This window comes from Synchiropus splendidus, chromosome 8, assembly GCF_027744825.2.
Source record: "Synchiropus splendidus isolate RoL2022-P1 chromosome 8, RoL_Sspl_1.0, whole genome shotgun sequence".
Lineage (NCBI taxonomy): Eukaryota > Metazoa > Chordata > Actinopteri > Syngnathiformes > Callionymidae > Synchiropus > Synchiropus splendidus.
In genome coordinates, this window is record NC_071341.1 from 16,452,434 (window position 1) to 16,468,199 (window position 15,766).

The window sequence follows — 15,766 nt, forward strand, 5'->3', positions numbered from 1 at the left end:
AGCTGTGTTGAACTCAGTAACCAAAGCTCCAACATGCAAAGCATTGTGGGTGAAACAATACTGCAATGATTACAGCTACTGCAAGAAAGGTGAGTTGAAACAGAACCAGTCTCCCAGAATGAGTCCATCCGTTCTCACCACTGACTCATATTAAAGTTGAACAAGTTTAAAAGTCACATTTTCACATTTTACATTGCTCTTCTGTCTTATGTTTACTCATCGCCTTCCTCTGTGTATTAAGTTTATAATTAATTGTTTACAAATATTTGCATTTTTTTTATCTGACACATGCACTTAATCTTAGATCAATTAAGTAAATAGATGAAAGTTTTCTCATGTTTGCTGTATTAAGACTTAAGAGCATGTTGATCCTATGAACTGACCTTTACTATTCAGTACATTTCAAGGCTGGGCCTGCGACAAGCTGACACGACTAATGTCATTTCTGATTATTCATATTCATGATTACAGGCCGCTAATAAACACATGCAATACATATTGTCTTACAGTATCTATATTTTGGTTTTACGTATGTTTACATTTATATGATTTCTTCTTTTACTTTGTGTTGTAAACTTCATTAACTATGACTTTTATCCTGTAATCTTTTTTTTTTTCCAATAAAAACACATTTTAAAAAGTTTTTGGCAGATTATTTCCCTCCTCATATTATCTGAACTAATTGACAATGTTGGTGACATGTAAACAAAATGTAACGTTTCAGGAAGCAACGCGCCGCTTTAGCTGCGCAGCTGTCACATTTATTTGACGTCACGCCAGCAGCTGATCGGCTGTCGTCACCTGTGCGCCGACCAGTGACGACACTCAGTCAACACGAGTTTCACCTTGTTGCCAGTCACACACGTAAACAGCAGCTCTTCCGAGCATGAACATGCCGAAGTTCTGTTCGGCCCCGAACTGCAGGAACAGCTCCAGCAGTAGCAGCAGCGACAGGAGAAGTTTTTACAAGTAAGAAGATTCTAACCTCCAATATTTGACATGGAAGTTCTGTGCGCGTGTGATTCAGCGTAAAGCGACGTCACTACTCGCTGCCCTGTGAGTTTTGTGTGTTAAATTTGACTCGGGATGATTCAATTTTTTTCAAAAGTTGAATATCTGTCGAAGTTTTCTTTTGTACGTTGACAGTTGAATGCGTATGAATTTATTTTACACATTCGCGATGATAGCAGCTGAGTATTGGTAAACACGGATGTGACGACATCAAGAAAAATCAATCATGATAGTCAAAACATTTTTTTAAACATAAAATATAATAGTGAAATAGACCTCATCTAGATGTTCATGAATATTCTTCAATACCTCATAGTTTGTACACTATACGTTGTATTTTGCTTTATTACATAATTCAAATGAAACTTGTCGAGAATTAATTTAAAATGAGCAGTCTCTTAAATTTACTGTGTTAAGGAATAATAACATGGAAAAGGAAGGATTTTAAGTTGCCGTCTTGTCGCTGAAGGCTATTGGTGAAGTGTAGTGTATAGCAACAGCGTGATGAGTCAGCAACCTCAGTCTTTCTTTTATTTGCTTTAGATAAAACAACAGTACTTGATTTTAAATATTTAAATGAGTTCTAATTCAAAGTTGCATGCGCATTTTTGTTAGCATGATTTTTCCAGCGTACTATTAGCTAACTGGCCTAAAAATGATGATTTCATATATCCTTGGAATTGAGGTGGCACTAAGCAATTTACTCTGATTTTTAATAAGTTAATGTTTGTCAAAATATCAGTACTTATGTGTAAAATCATGTCTTATTCACACTGTGGGACCTGCTATTTAACAAAATTCAATCATGCTAGGCTAACCAGCTAACTTTCACTGCAGTTAAAAGTTTATTTTTCAATTCAGTGTTTCATGACTGGAACAAACAGGTGAAATATTCTTGTCATTTCACCTGAAACTGGGTGGGGCTGCCTCATTCTTATCTCATTGGGGTCCATGAAGGCAACCCCCCCTCCCCAAATGAATCCTATCTGTGTTCCAGGTTCCCGCTCCAGGACCAGGCCCGGCTCCAGCAGTGGCTCAGAAACATGGGTCGGGAAGACTGGACCCCGTCCCGGCACCAGTACATCTGTCATGAGCATTTCATTCCGTCCTGCTTCAAAGTTCGCTGGGGGGTCCGGTACCTGGAGAGCAACGCGGTGCCCACGCTCTTCCACTGGAACCAGGTGACGTTATAAGTACAAAATATATTCACTTATTGTAGCTTTAAACCATTTTTATTAGGTAACCACACCAGTGATAGTGAGGCTGTTAAGCCAGATGAAATGTGTTCGCATGTCTCTTCCATTTCAAACTGAAACAGTGTTTAGTTTGAAGCAACACTCCTCACTAACGCTGATGTCAGTCTCTGTTGGAACTCCTCCTGATGAGTGTGTCTTTTTTTTCAGAAGCGGAAAGCTTCGGCTGAGGACGAGAGCAATCCCAAACGTCTCCACCTGTCTCCCGGCGTGTCGGAGTGTGACAGAGCAGAGAATCACTCGCTTGTTTATGAAGTCGCTGTGGAAACGTCACATCAAACCGAAGCTGCCCCGGACTCATCTGCCTCCTGTGACCAGACCAGATTGTCCAGACAGGGAGGGTCCAACTGTGTGAGTCCGCAGCTGACCCCGGGGGACGGCACGGCCGTCGGGACGCTCCTCTGCGTGGATGAACTGTCGGCTCAGGACGATCTGGTCCTCGCGTACGTGGAGACAATACCGAGCGTCCTTCCCTGTGAGGCGTCGCTACTGTTCCCCTACTCACCAGACGTGGTGCTGTGCTCCGCTCTGAGCCCAGAACCCATCTCGTCCACGCTGCCCATCGTGTCCAAACATCAGCAGGCGAAGGTTCCAGAGGAGGACAAGCGGCCAGAGGAGCCAGAGCTGAATCCTCTGCTGGAGGAGCACTGGTGAGTGCAGCTATGAACCTGTTCTTCTGACACGTGACCTGAAGTTAAAATCATCCACTGTTTTAATTTTAAAGAGTTAAATTGTAGTTGTGACTCTCGTGAAATTTAAGATCCTAATATTCCTAGTTAACTAGCAGGAGACGCGTGTTTCGTGTTCAGTGTGGATGACCTCTCAGTATGACCTTTCTCCTGCAGCTACCACAAGCTGAGTCTGGAGCCGCGGGAGTCGGCGGTGCTGCAGCTGCAGAGGAAGGTGAAGCTGCTGCAGCGGCGACATCGGCGCCACGTCACCAAGCTGCTGCGCCTGGAGACCACACTGAACCAGCTGATGGAGCGGGTCAGTACCAGAACCAGCTGGATGATCAGAGGGCGGGGAGTGGGGGACATGTCCAACGAACCCAGCACGACGGTGGAGCTGCGTGGCCTGCTGAACTCCCCGCTGCTGACTCCTCACCAGCGGCGACATCGGCGAGCCTAAACACTGAGCTTTTCTTCAGAAACATAAGATTCCAGTTTTGTCTTGATAATATCTGATGCTGTGCAAGGTTCCAGAGGAAAACCCATCTGAAAATATTGAGAACATTAGTTAGATAATGGTATTGATGGTAGTGAGATCATGCTGATGTCCTCGCTGCTGCTGGCTAGCTTGGTTAGTCGTTGGTCTCTTTCCTCTCATGACATCACTTCATCACTGCACAGAAGCACTGCTCAGTAAAACTCACTGCTGTGTGTCTTCGCAGGCGTACGGACGGAGCAGCGCTGGAGCGCCGGACTGCAGCGAGACGGTGACCATTGTTTACCAGGGCGACGCAGCGCCGTACTTGTTGGCTCCTCTGATGGACACAGACCAAGTCACAAACTGAAACTTACCGTCCGTGAACTGATCCAAGTATCAACTCTGACGACATCACTCCGAGGAAACTCACTATCTGGTCCCAACAGATTTAATCCCCCTCACACTTCCTCACACATCATCCACATCAGATTAGACTTGATCAAATCTACGGCAAACTGTGCCAATCCAAGACGTCCTGAGGCCAAACTGGGGAGCACTGGATGAGCACAACCTCACCTTTCCAATGAAATTGTGATCATTAACTACTTAACTTAAGGATGTATCAAGTCAACAGATAAAAATTTGAGAAAAGAAGGGATGTTCTTTCAAAAATTTAGAAGTTCAGTTCAGAGTGGTTTTGTGACATGTATGTGAAGAATGTAACATTAGCTTCAGTATTAAGATAACAATTCCATTATATTTGCTTCATGACTTGGGTGAGAAATATGTTTCTCCAAGTAGTTGCAATTGAAATGTGAAAACAGTTTTTTTTTTTTTGGAAGAGAGATTTAAATGTAATTATTACCACTATATATATATATATATATATATATATATATATATATATATATATATATATATATATATATATATATATATATATATATATATATATATATATATATATATATATATATATATATATATATATATATATTAGGAAGATTCATAATCATGCGATTAAGGTGAAGATTGCATATGAAGTGTATTTTTTCTAAATAATGGAAACGTGATTATCAAAATACAGCTGTCAAATTAATGGGAAAAATAAAGCTGAACTGTTTGACTGCAGCGTGAGACAAAGTCATTTCAATTAATCTAAACTAATAACTAATAAATGTTGATTTTAACAACAAATAAACGTGACGCCTTTGTCTTTGGAATCATTAAGATAAATAATCCAAAGTTTTGATCTACACCTTTAATATTTGAACGATACATAATAAGAGCGATGCTTCATTTTGCCGCTAGAGGGCGGGATTCCCTTAATGTGGAGAACGTGACCTGCTCAAATTTGGCGTGTCGCTGAACGTTACGAGTTAAATTTGACAAAAGACAAAGCCGGAATTTCGGAGAGATGAATACCCTATAATCACAGACGCTTTTTGTTGAGTTGTAAACTTAATATCTCTATTGATCCAACTGTAGATTGACAGCGGGTGACGTGTTTGGACAGCACTGTTGAGCTCATGGCGAAATTATAAACTCCTTGTTTTGCACTATGATGAAATGAGGAGAAAAAAACTCGGTTTTTGTGACTTGTGTTCCAACGTTGTTCACTCAGCTCCACCTGACTGATCCGCTTCATGTTAATCGCTGATTCTGGCTGGAATCGTCTTCAGAGGAGGGTTTTGGTGCCTGTGTCAGCCTCTCCTGACCTGACCTGAACCTTCTCTCCTGACAGAGACTTCAGCTCCTTATCTGCTGCACACGACTCTGGAATTCAGGGAGGATTCTCTGCTTTCCTCCGAACACTATCAGCTGGAGGCAGAAGAAACTCGCTGGTGAGCAAGACTTCCACTGGTGAAACAGTGCCGGTCTGACCTGGAGTCAGTGTGCCTCCGTATCCATGGCGACCATGGCTGCCATCAAATACCATTGCTCCTGAGGTATAATATACTGTGCCTCCAGTTGTTGTAAGACTGAAGCATTCTCCAGCCAGAGTGGAGGTATGAGAACGATTCCAAAGTTCTGGCTTCAAAAAGTATTTAGACTATTATTGACTTCCAATAGGATGGCGTCTTTTGTTTGTTGTGGCTGAGCAGCTGAGTGTTTGGAAACTAGACAACAAAGAGGGGGCCACTAAGTGATGCTAAATGTTAGTGATCTGGGCAGGTGTGGTTTGTGGTCCAAATAGTTGCAGTTTCTAGACTTGTTTGTTTCTGTTTTGTTACCTGAAGACCAACACTGTTGCAACCTCACCTCGGTTTTGGTTCCCACTGACCAAACAGTGACTCTGTTATTCTACGGTGGGGGAGGAGGAAGGAGTGTGAGGGGCTTTCCCTCCCTGACCTCAGGTGCCAGGCACTGCCCTCCACATTCCCCGGTATCGGTCACGTGACCAGTGTTTGGCCAGAGCCAGCAGAGCGTGGCGCGATAAGATCCAGTTTCAGTCTGGAATTTGGGAACTTTTCCTCGGCGACCGACTTTTGAGCAGCAGATCAAAACACAGTGGTGTCGCGTGGTTCCTTCGTTGATCCTTGATTCATCCCGGATCCGAACTGTCATCAGTGTTTGTGATCTCGGGTGTGTGTTGACCCATGAGTTTGGTCGACTCATCATCGAGTGACTTGTGCCTCCTCGTGTGCGTGTCAACAATTTTCACGGTCGATTCTCCCGAGTGGCAGTGGAAAGTGAAAGTTTGAAGACCGCTGGGTTAAAGTTTAACAGGCTTTTGACTGAAGAAACGTGCCAAAGAACCAGAACTGAAATTCAAAGTTCTAGATGTTTTCACAAACTTTAAATTGACCTAAAATCCATGAAGAAGATTCACTTTATCCACCTGAAACCCAAATACATTCTGACTGAAATCCAGGGATTTCCCAGGCCACTACCTGTGTCTCCCAGTTTTTATGTGCTGAGGTGGGACTCATTCATCTCATGAGTTGGAGCAACTTTCATCCAAGAGTCACATTCACACTTGACTCCATGTTTCGCTGAGTCACTCTCCTGTTCAGCAGCCAGGGACTCACCCAGATGTCTGGGACTCGGTGGCCCCTGAAGTCGAACTTCAATCTCAGCTAGTCACTGTGTGGGACTCGATGAATCAGAACCTCTTCCTGCCTCGATATGTGATTCTGACTCACGTCCTGTTGAGTTGATTGATGAGTCAGTGACCCGTCCATGAACTTGTCAGAGGGAACTGGATGAGCCTGCTAGAGAGAGCTCTCCATGATGTCACACTCATCTCAGATGTCTGTAGTTTACAGTGTTGTCGGACTGTGGCGGAATCGTGCTGCCAACCCGACAGAGGCGGGTCATTAGTTACCGCTTCCCGGCACCTGATCCTGCGGCGATGGAGTGTCACATATTTACTACGACCTCCTCATGAAACATTCAGGCCGCTGCCACTGGAGGTGTGACTGCAGCTGTTTTTGAAACCCTAAACCCACCGTTGCCACGGAAACACAGACAGGTGAAGATGATGGCGGACGATGGTGTCCACGTCACAAAAGCTGTTGAACTGAAGCGGTGAGTTCTCACCTGAGCTCAGGTGTCTGATCCTTCAGGTGCGTGTGGACACCGCCTGGTGATGAAGCTGCCGGCATCAAATGTCTCCCAGCAACTTCAGTTTTGAAATGAATCAGGAAACACTTTGTGTTAAAATGCCTTCACTGCCACCTCCGTCGCTTGACCTTATGGACGTTGTCAAGTGACCAATGCAAATGGAATCCCACAATGACTCAGTGTGATGACAACTTGATCAGTTTTGTGGTCATGTGACATCAACACCGTCATCAGCAGATGACGTCCTCAATGTGATGCGTTCAATGGCATCACTACAACAGTAGTTGTAATGTGGTTGACCAGTTCAAAATAAAATAGACCCATGGTGTGTTCAGTGTCTGTCCGACACACTAATTTGGTTGGACACAAGTGGTGCGTTCAAAGTCCTCTTGTTCTCTTCTGAGTCCTATTTTAAAATTCTCATTTACAAGTGTGAGTGATGCATTCAATGTTCCATGTGAGAAGCAATTTTATATAAAGTGTTCAGAATCCACAATTTTGCTTGTTATTGACAGTGGTGCATTCAATGGAATTAGCTTTTTGCATGATGTGTTTAGAGGCCTTTTTTCTTGGAGACTTTATTGTGATGTAAACAAGGTGTGTGTGTGTGTGTGTTGGCTTCAGGCCGTTGTTAGTTCTGTATAAGTCATGGGTCAGAGACTTCATGAAAGATGCAGGTGTTGCGTTCAATATCAGATGTCTGCCAGTAGTTTGAGCAAGAATTCAGAGTCCGTCTTTAATCCCACACATACAGTGGTTCAGCTGTAGTCACATTAAATGATGCGTTCAAAGCCCCTCTTTTTCCTCCGGCATTCTTATCACGCCGCATTCAAAGTCTTTTTCCCTTTTGATAATTTGTGTGATGAGTTCAAGCTCTTTTCGAGCTCCAATTAGAACTGAAGTGATGCTTTCAAAGACCTTTTGAAGTTTCCTCTTGAACTTTACTTTTTGGTCCATTCATTGTCCCCTGTTTTGTGTTAAGTGATTATGGTCTGTCACTGGTCTATCAAGTAAAGCGATGCGTTCAAAGCCTCCGTTTCAATGTGTCTGAACTTAACGTTTTAAAGATGTGGTGCGTTCAAAATCATTATTAAACACACTTTCTCTTTTGATAAACTATTAGATTGCGTTCAATGTTTTCCACTTTACAGAATAAAATTAAGTAAAGTCATGTTTGATAAATCAAAACCAAAGTAGCTACAGAAAGGCACATTTTCGGCTCAAGACTAAACTTTATTTGCAAAAACATGAACATATATTTACAGTATTGAACAAATAGTTTTCAACATCTTGAAGTTCAGCGGCGGTTCTGAGCTCCATCACTCATGATGTGTTCAAAGTCACTCTCCTCTGCTGCACCTTTGTTTGATTCTCAGCGGTGCATTCAATGTCCTTTCTGTTCCACCCCACTGACTTTTCCTCTGGAGTGTTTCAGGTTCACTGGAGTGTGCACCAAAAAGTTATAAGGCTAGTCCTTGTTGAAAAAGGTGGATGGATGAAACCACCGTCGCTTTCATCGCTGCCGTTTCTCTGACATTTATTTTGAAACGTGACTGAAAGTTTCCTTGTGTTCCATTCCTGGGTGTTGTTCAGACGTAGTCCTTCCTCTCCAGGCCCGGGCCCCCGGGGCCACGGGGGGATGTGGAGTACGCCACCCGTGACGGGTTATAGCGTGTCTCTCGCGGCGGACAGGAGCAGCAGAGGAGGCCGCCACCGAGGATGAGGAGCGCGGCGCCCGCCCAGCCGATGTACAGCGCCGCGCCCAACTCCCGCCGCTGGGCGTCAGTCACCAGCGGGTTGTAGAAGTCCCTGATGATAGTGTTGGCCGACCATGAGACAGGGATGAGCTGCATGACTCCCGCCACGATGAAGAAGACGCCGGAGATGATCATCACCTTGGCCTTGGACGCCTCGTCCTCAATGCAGTTGGTGCACTTGGCCCCGGCGATGGCGACCAGCACGGCCAGGATGGCCAGCAGGATGGAGATGACGGTGAGCGCCCGGGCGGCCTGCAGGTCCTGGGACAGCGCCAGCATGGAGTCGTAGACCTTACACTGCATCTGGCCGGTGCTCTGGACCACGCAGCTCATCCACAGACCCTCCCAGATGATCTGAGCCGTCACGATGTTGCTGCCGACGAAGGCGGTCACCCGCCACATGGGCAGGGCGCACGCCACAATGGCGATGATCCATCCCAGGATGCACAGGGAGATGCCGATCAGCTCCAGCCCGACGGACATGGTTCCAGTGAACAGATCTGGACCAGTGAGAGGAATGGATCTGAGGTCCAACCTGGCCACTGGACTTTATACGGCAGCTCAGGTGTGGGAGGGGTTGGCCTGTGATGACCTCACCGCTGGACTCAGTTTACAGCCGCTGCTCACTCAAGGATCCCCTCAGGTCTGGGAGCGGGAGGATAGTCAGGGCGGGAGTCTCTCCTTATCAGGAGGTGAAGCTCTGCACTCGGCCCCGTTACTTTCTCTCTGACTCATCCTGAAGCAGGAAGTCTTCTTCAGACTTCACATCTGGCCAAATGATGGAGACGTTCAGAGCCTTAAAGCTGCAAGAAAACATGACAAAAGGTTGAAATTAAATTGAAAACAGGGGGAAACGTCTCTTCAATACTTGCTCCAAACACCCCTTATTGTTGACAGAGGTGAAAGAGCTGAGCTCAAGTGGGGCGACTGAAGGGGTCAGTGGCTGGTGGATGATTATCGTCCATCGATGAGTCTGTGACCGGCTCTGGACATTCTTCAGGCAGCGATGGTCTCCTCAGAAGTGCCTCTGTAACCCGGCGCAGGCGACCCCCCCTGCAGAGGGTCTGCTGCTGAAGTGCTCCTTTGTTCGGTGCCTGGAGTGTGAGAGCGCAACAAAGAGCGCAGTCTCCTGGAGACATACGGGAAGCAGCCGAGAGGTCGTGGAGATAATGTGGACTCGGATTCTTCCTGCTCACCTGCTGCTCGAAACTGTCACGTGGTTTTGTTTCAGTTCTGGTGTGAGGTGGGCCCAGAGTTGGTGCTCCTCAGTCCGGGGCTTCACTGACAGGCCACTTCTATTTGGTCCTTTCATGATCAAGCTGTTTTTCTTGTAGGGTTTCAGTTCAATGTTTATGGTTGTCTAGGTTTTGTAGAGAGTTAGTTTGTTCTTTTCTGAAGGCTGTTTTTGTTTTCCACTTCATACAATACCTGAACTTCGCTTACTTTCTCTTTCATGTGAAAGGTTTTTTATTATTACTATTAGTATTACTATTATTATTATTTGTTGTAGTAGTTGTTGTAGTACTAGCAGTGGCAGTGTTGTTTTTGTAGTTTGGGGAAATGCAAGTTTGTTGTGTTCATTTTTTAAAATCGAATATATGAATAAAAATAAATAAATAAATGTAAATAAAAAGAACATAAAGAACATAAAATTCATTAGAAGGAAAAAACATTTAAATATAAAGTCAAACAAAATAAAAGATGATCCAGGAACAGTTGGTTTGTAAGCTAAACAAAAGGGGCTCAACAAAAAGCTTACTTTCGTTTTCATAAAACTAATTAAAAAAATAAACTTTCCCATCTTATCGTTTCACTCGAGCGCCTGTAGGGTCCTCCCTTTCTTTCTTCACGGTCTCAAGTCATTTGCTCCTTGATGCAGAGTTTGGTGCTTGTTGGTTCTGTGTTTTTAACTGCAGTCAGCAGAATTTTACTGGGGTGCGCCTCACACAAAACAACTTTATGTTTTTTGTTTATATATAAACAAGTTTATTGTGGGGTTTTTTTATGGGTTGTTTTTTTTCATCATCTTTTCTGTAGTCCATTTTTTGCACCTTTCTCTCCATACCAATTTTTCACACTTAATCTGTCTGCTGATCTTAAAAAAAACTGCCAAAGTTAAAAAAAAATCATCGATCCAAACACGATGACTCAGCAAATACACAGAAACTCACCACTATGTTGAAAACTGACATTTTATTACAAAAGGTTTTCGTCACTGGAGAAGTAACGTAGCGTAACATTTTTAAATAACTGGCGTGAAACCAGTATGGAACAACAAAGAGTTGGAAAAGCTGAAAAAGCAAAAGAGGAGCAAACAACCAGGACGGTGAGACAGTTCAGTCTGGCATGGTTCACACGTAGTTCCTGCGGTCGTACCCATTGGTAGCGATGGATTGGGTCGGCGGGTACATGGTCTTGGACGGGGGTCCGTACCGTTTCTCCGGCTCTCGGGGACAGCTGGAGCACAGGATGGCCCCTCCAATCAGCAGGAAGGCAGCAGCGGCCCAGCCGAGGTACAGCGCCGCTCCGATCTCCCTCTTCTGGGCTTCGGGAATGACGGGATTATAGAACTCCATGACGATGGCATGGGCCGACCACGACACTGGGATCAGCTGCGTCAGGGAAGCCACCACGAAAGTGACGCCGGCCGCCACCATCACCCGAGCTTTTGCCCGCTCCTCCTCCACACAAGAGGTGCACTTGGCTCCCATCATGGCCGCCAGGAGTCCCAGGATTCCCATCACGATGGAGATGACGGTCAGCGCTCGGGCCGCCTGCAGGTCTCCGCTCAGCGCCAGCATGGAGTCGTGGATCTTGCACTGCATCTGCCCGGTGCTCTGGACCACACAGTTCATCCAGATGCCCTCCCACGTGGTCTGCGCCGTCACGATGTTGACGCCGATGAACGCCGAGACGCGCCACATCGGCAGAGCGCAGGAGGCGATGGCTGAGATCCATCCCAACACGGCCAGGATCACGCCCAGGATTTCCAGTCCAGCTGACGGCATCTTGGTCCAGGAAGGTCAGGAGACGAGTGCCGGGCTGTCTTGGTGGAGTCCAAGAGTGGTGTCCAGTCGGAGGCGGAGTCGTTGGGCTATTGGTCGGTTTGAATCCGGCAAGTTGAGGCTGAGCAGCCTTGGCTCCACGACAAACTGCGATTAATGATTCAGCCAGTGAGCGCCCGGTAGCTCTCACACCTGCGAGCAAACACTGATATCGGAGGTCCCACCGGGTTAACCATCAACTCACACGGTGAAGACCTGGGCGTCAATGTTTGACTGCAGAAGAATCTAACTCCCCCGAGTCCTCACACTCTCACGCTGCGGAGTCGTAATGCTACAGTCGGCCTCGAACCCTTGGCTGGTCTCATGGTTCAGCTCTGGGTCATTCAGCCGTCCCTGACCCCCCATGCCCCCAAAAGAAAGGCTGATATAAGGAGGGGAAATATACCATGTGTTGCTGACTGAAGGTAAATGACTCGAGGCTTCCAAAAAGACTTGTCCAGAAGTCTGAGACCATGGACTGTCCTGTCCAAGTTGCAGATGGAGGAGGAGCTCTAGGAGCTTAGGGTTTTGTTGATGGATAGATGGAGCATTATCTTCAGTCATGGTGAAGAAAGAGCTGAGCCACATGAAAAAGCAATCTATAGAGCAGGGTTTCTCCTCAACTGTGGAGACCAGATGTGGAGTGACCCACAGGACAGTTTCTCTGTCTGGACTCTCTGAGACAGAAGCTCAGTCAATGAGGAGAGACTCGGAGCAGAACCTCTGCTCCTCCAGTTGACGTACTGGGACAGACTAGTGAGGTGTTTAACATGAAGAGGCAGCTCCAGCATACAAGCTCAGTTTTCTGTTTAAAGGCAGGCCTCTGTGCTCTGGCTGCTGCCCCGGCGACCTGACCGCAGTGGCAGTCGATTCAGACTGAAGAGGGAGGTGTTGACCTCGCTGACCTCTGTGTCGTGCCGAGCTGGTGTTTACTTCTGTGGAAAGGTTTTGAGAGTGGTGATGTCATCACCACGGCAATAAATCCAGCAAAATAAAGATATTCCCGGGAATGAGTGGTGAAAACCGATAACTGGAAGAGGAGTTTGGTTCCCTTGGAATTCACCTGCATGGAGGAAACAGTTCTGCTGATGATGTTCCTGCTGATGTTTGTGCGTGAAGACGGCAACACAGGTTCCAAAGTGGAGGGTGGACGAAGGAGGCAGTGGTGAGGTTGTGCTGCAGGGACTGGTGGACCTCTGGTGGACCACATACGACCCCACAACCCCTCAATTCTAACCACTACTCAACTTCAAATGCAGAAAACTTGGCAACCAATGTTGGAAATGCAGCATGAACCAGCACAACAACAAACACAGAAGTAGAAATATAAACAACCAAAGAGAGTTAAAGAAAATTAAAAACACAGAATGCCAAGTATTTGAGGGACAGAAGAGTTCAGAGCAGAAGCCATTTGAATCTGACGAGCAACCGCTGATGAATATGGTTCTTTACTGGGCTCACGGAGCTCGATCGAACTCCATACCAAGTTCCGCATCACCACCCTCTGAATCCAAATCCGCATTTCACAGCAATGCTGCCCCCTGGTGGTGGCGGAGATCGCTGCTGCAGAAGTTGAGACCTAAATTTTACGAGTCTGACGTTGCTGGACCACAAAACAAATGTCGGGCTCCGGGAGCCCCCAAGGATCCACAAGATGGAGGTCCTCTGGGTGACTTTCACTTCATACATGAGACTTCTTCAGGTGCTAAAGTAGGAGCATCATCTTCCTCCTCAGATTCTTCTGGGATCTACTTCTTCCTATTTGTCTAATCGCTATAAAAATGATGTAAAAATGTTGAGGAGGATCTCACATGAGGTGCTGATCCCTGCTGGGATCCATGTTGGGGGGGTGTTCTTGGAACAGGTGCACCATTGAAGGGGCCCCACCTGTCTGAGAATCCCAGTTGGAGTCAACCTTGACAGTTGACAGTTAGAAACTTTGTCATGTGAAGAGACGTCTATCTGGACTGGAAAGCCGACCGGCTCTGAAGGAGGGCACTCTGACCAAAGCTGGTGATGGCTGAATCATTATGACCCCCTTGCGGCAGCTCTCAAAGGCCTCTTTGTTCCTCTCACCTGGACCCAGGTGGTCTTTAAGAACAAGACCCTCATTGTGTGTGAAATGGAACACCAGGAATGGTCCAGGAGGAACGAGACCAAACCGCCAAGGGTTTTTTATCCCGGAGCTGAAATTTCAGTGGGAGAAGATGCTTGATTCCAAACAGACTCACTTGCAAGCTTCAAACTTTGTTCTGCGCAAATGATTTAGTTTTTGTGAGCAATTTTCAGAACAGGAGGAATCAAGAGAAAGTAAACAAGTAAAGTAAAGTAAACACTAAAATAATTTAATAAAAGGATTTATATGTGCTTAAGATAAAATGATAATTAAATTTGTGCTGAACAAAATAAAACCTCAAAAGAATAATGGAAATAAACCCAACCCAATACTTGCTGAGTCATGGTTAGGAATAAGTTATTTTATTTATTTTTATTAATTTTATGAGGTAAAAAAAAAGGATTATCAGCGATATTAATTGACCATTTATTAATCCCCTATAATCATTGACTGCTCCTGAACAAAAACATATTTTCAACTCAACAGGAAGTTTACAATTACAACAGAGAAATAAACCCCACGACACTTGTTTCGTCTGATGCATCTTTAATTCCAATCTGAGGCGATGGTGTCCCTCCAGAGGTCACATGATCACACGTAGTCTCTCCTATTGTGTCCGCTGGTGGATGTGGTTTTGACAGCCGAGTATCTGGTCCGGTCCGGTGGAGGGGTTTGAGCTGCGGGCCTCTTGGTGGGGCAGGAGCAGCACAGCAGCGCCCCTCCCAGGACCAGCAGGCAGGAGGAGGCCCAGCCGAAGTACAGAGCGTTTCCAAACTCTCTCTTTCCCGTCTCCTCCAGCGTGGGGTCGTAGAAGCCCAGGATGATGGCGTGGGCGGTCCAGGACACGGCCACCAGCAGCAGCAGCCCCCCCACCACGAAGGCCACCCCGGCGGCCAGCACCAGCCGAGGCTTACTGTCCGGGTCGTGGCTGCAGTTGGTGCACTTGGCCCCGGCCACCGCCAGCCCGATGCCCGCCACGCCCAACACCATGGAGACGATGACCATAGCTCGAGCCGCCTGCAGGTCCACCGGCAGGCCCAGCATGGAGTCGTGGACCCGGCAGTGCATCTGCCCGGTGCTTTGGACCGAGCAGTTCATCCACAGTCCCTCCCAGATCACCTGCGACACCACGATGTTCTGGCCCATGTAGGCGGCCACCCGCCACATGGGCAGGCCGCAGGTCACCATCACGCCCAGCCACCCGGCCACGGCCAGGATCAGTCCCAGGATCTCCAGACCTGCTGAGGCCATGCCGAGCGGGACAGAGGATCCTGTGTCCTCCAGCTGATACCGGATCTCTCTGGCTCGGGGTCCAGCGGACGACTGGAGGCAGCAGCAGGTGGATGCTTCTTTATAGAAGTCCGAGCCCCGAAGGTGGAGTCAGTCGGAACTTCGTTGGGAACGTTTGTGCCCCTCATTGTTTTAAAGTACGAAGGAGTGACAAAGAGAGATCTGTCTGAGATGTGGCGGCTTCTCTGTGAGCGATCAAGTGCTCGTGTGGGTTTCCTCCGGCACTCTGGTTTCCTCCCAGAGTCCTGAAGCGTGCAGGCAGGGAAGAGATGAACCAGGACCTCCAGGTCTTCTTTCGCCCACTTTTGTGAGTGAAGAAAGTAGCATCGCCAGCACCGCAGCTGTTGTCTTGAACAGCTGATGTTTGTTTAAATATGCAAGTAAAAAAGGCATGAAAATAAAGAACAAAAATCAACATTGCTCAAATTTGGTCACAGTGACCACGGCTCCTCTTCTCGGTGATCCCAGCAATCATTACAATCTTTAGAAATAGCCTAAGATGGACATTTCGTGAGTTACGAACAAGCAAGCTCCAGTTAACGCAACTAGCCAAACAGTTGCTGTTTTGTCTGTCGGCGCAGT

General features: G+C 46.6%; 3 protein-coding genes across 3 annotated transcripts; 1 reads left to right on the forward strand and 2 right to left on the reverse strand.

Annotated features, from left to right (window-relative positions):
• Positions 1 to 833: 833 nt before the first annotated feature.
• On the forward strand, positions 834 to 4,269 carry LOC128763392 (uncharacterized). Its single transcript, XM_053872149.1, has 5 exons — positions 834 to 969; positions 2,009 to 2,192; positions 2,415 to 2,914; positions 3,110 to 3,251; positions 3,655 to 4,269. The coding sequence occupies exons 1-5, from the start codon at positions 887 to 889 to the stop codon at positions 3,775 to 3,777; spliced, it is 1,032 nt and encodes a 343-aa protein (XP_053728124.1). The 5' UTR covers positions 834 to 886; the 3' UTR covers positions 3,778 to 4,269.
• A 4,297-nt stretch (positions 4,270 to 8,566) lies between these two features.
• LOC128763390 (claudin-3-like) lies at positions 8,567 to 11,751 on the reverse strand. Its single transcript, XM_053872148.1, has 2 exons — positions 11,270 to 11,751; positions 8,567 to 9,236 (listed from the first exon to the last, which is right to left on the reverse strand). The coding sequence occupies exons 1-2, from the start codon at positions 11,740 to 11,742 to the stop codon at positions 8,567 to 8,569; spliced, it is 1,143 nt and encodes a 380-aa protein (XP_053728123.1). The 5' UTR covers positions 11,743 to 11,751.
• Positions 11,752 to 14,485: 2,734 nt separating this feature from the next.
• On the reverse strand, positions 14,486 to 15,145 carry LOC128763393 (claudin-4-like). Its single transcript, XM_053872150.1, has one exon. It carries the CDS (start codon positions 15,143 to 15,145, stop codon positions 14,486 to 14,488), a length of 660 nt encoding a protein of 219 aa, XP_053728125.1.
• Positions 15,146 to 15,766: the final 621 nt, after the last annotated feature.

Bases quoted from the DNA above. Each gene is read 5' to 3' on its own strand.
- LOC128763393 (XM_053872150.1), bottom strand. From the start codon at position 15,145: ATGGCCTCAGCAGGTCTGGAGATCCTGGGACTGATCCTGGCCGTGGCC.
- LOC128763392 (XM_053872149.1), top strand. From the start codon at position 887: ATGAACATGCCGAAGTTCTGTTCGGCCCCGAACTGCAGGAACAGCTCC. The intron at 970-2,008 runs GTAAGAAGATTC...TCTGTGTTCCAG, and splicing joins GACAGGAGAAGTTTTTACAA to GTTCCCGCTCCAGGACCAGG. The intron at 2,915-3,109 runs GTGAGTGCAGCT...TTTCTCCTGCAG, and splicing joins CCTCTGCTGGAGGAGCACTG to CTACCACAAGCTGAGTCTGG.
- LOC128763390 (XM_053872148.1), bottom strand. From the start codon at position 11,742: ATGCCGTCAGCTGGACTGGAAATCCTGGGCGTGATCCTGGCCGTGTTG. The intron at 9,237-11,269 runs GGAGATCGGAGC...TCTCACTGGTCC, and splicing joins ATTCCCGAAGCCCAGAAGAG to AGATCTGTTCACTGGAACCA.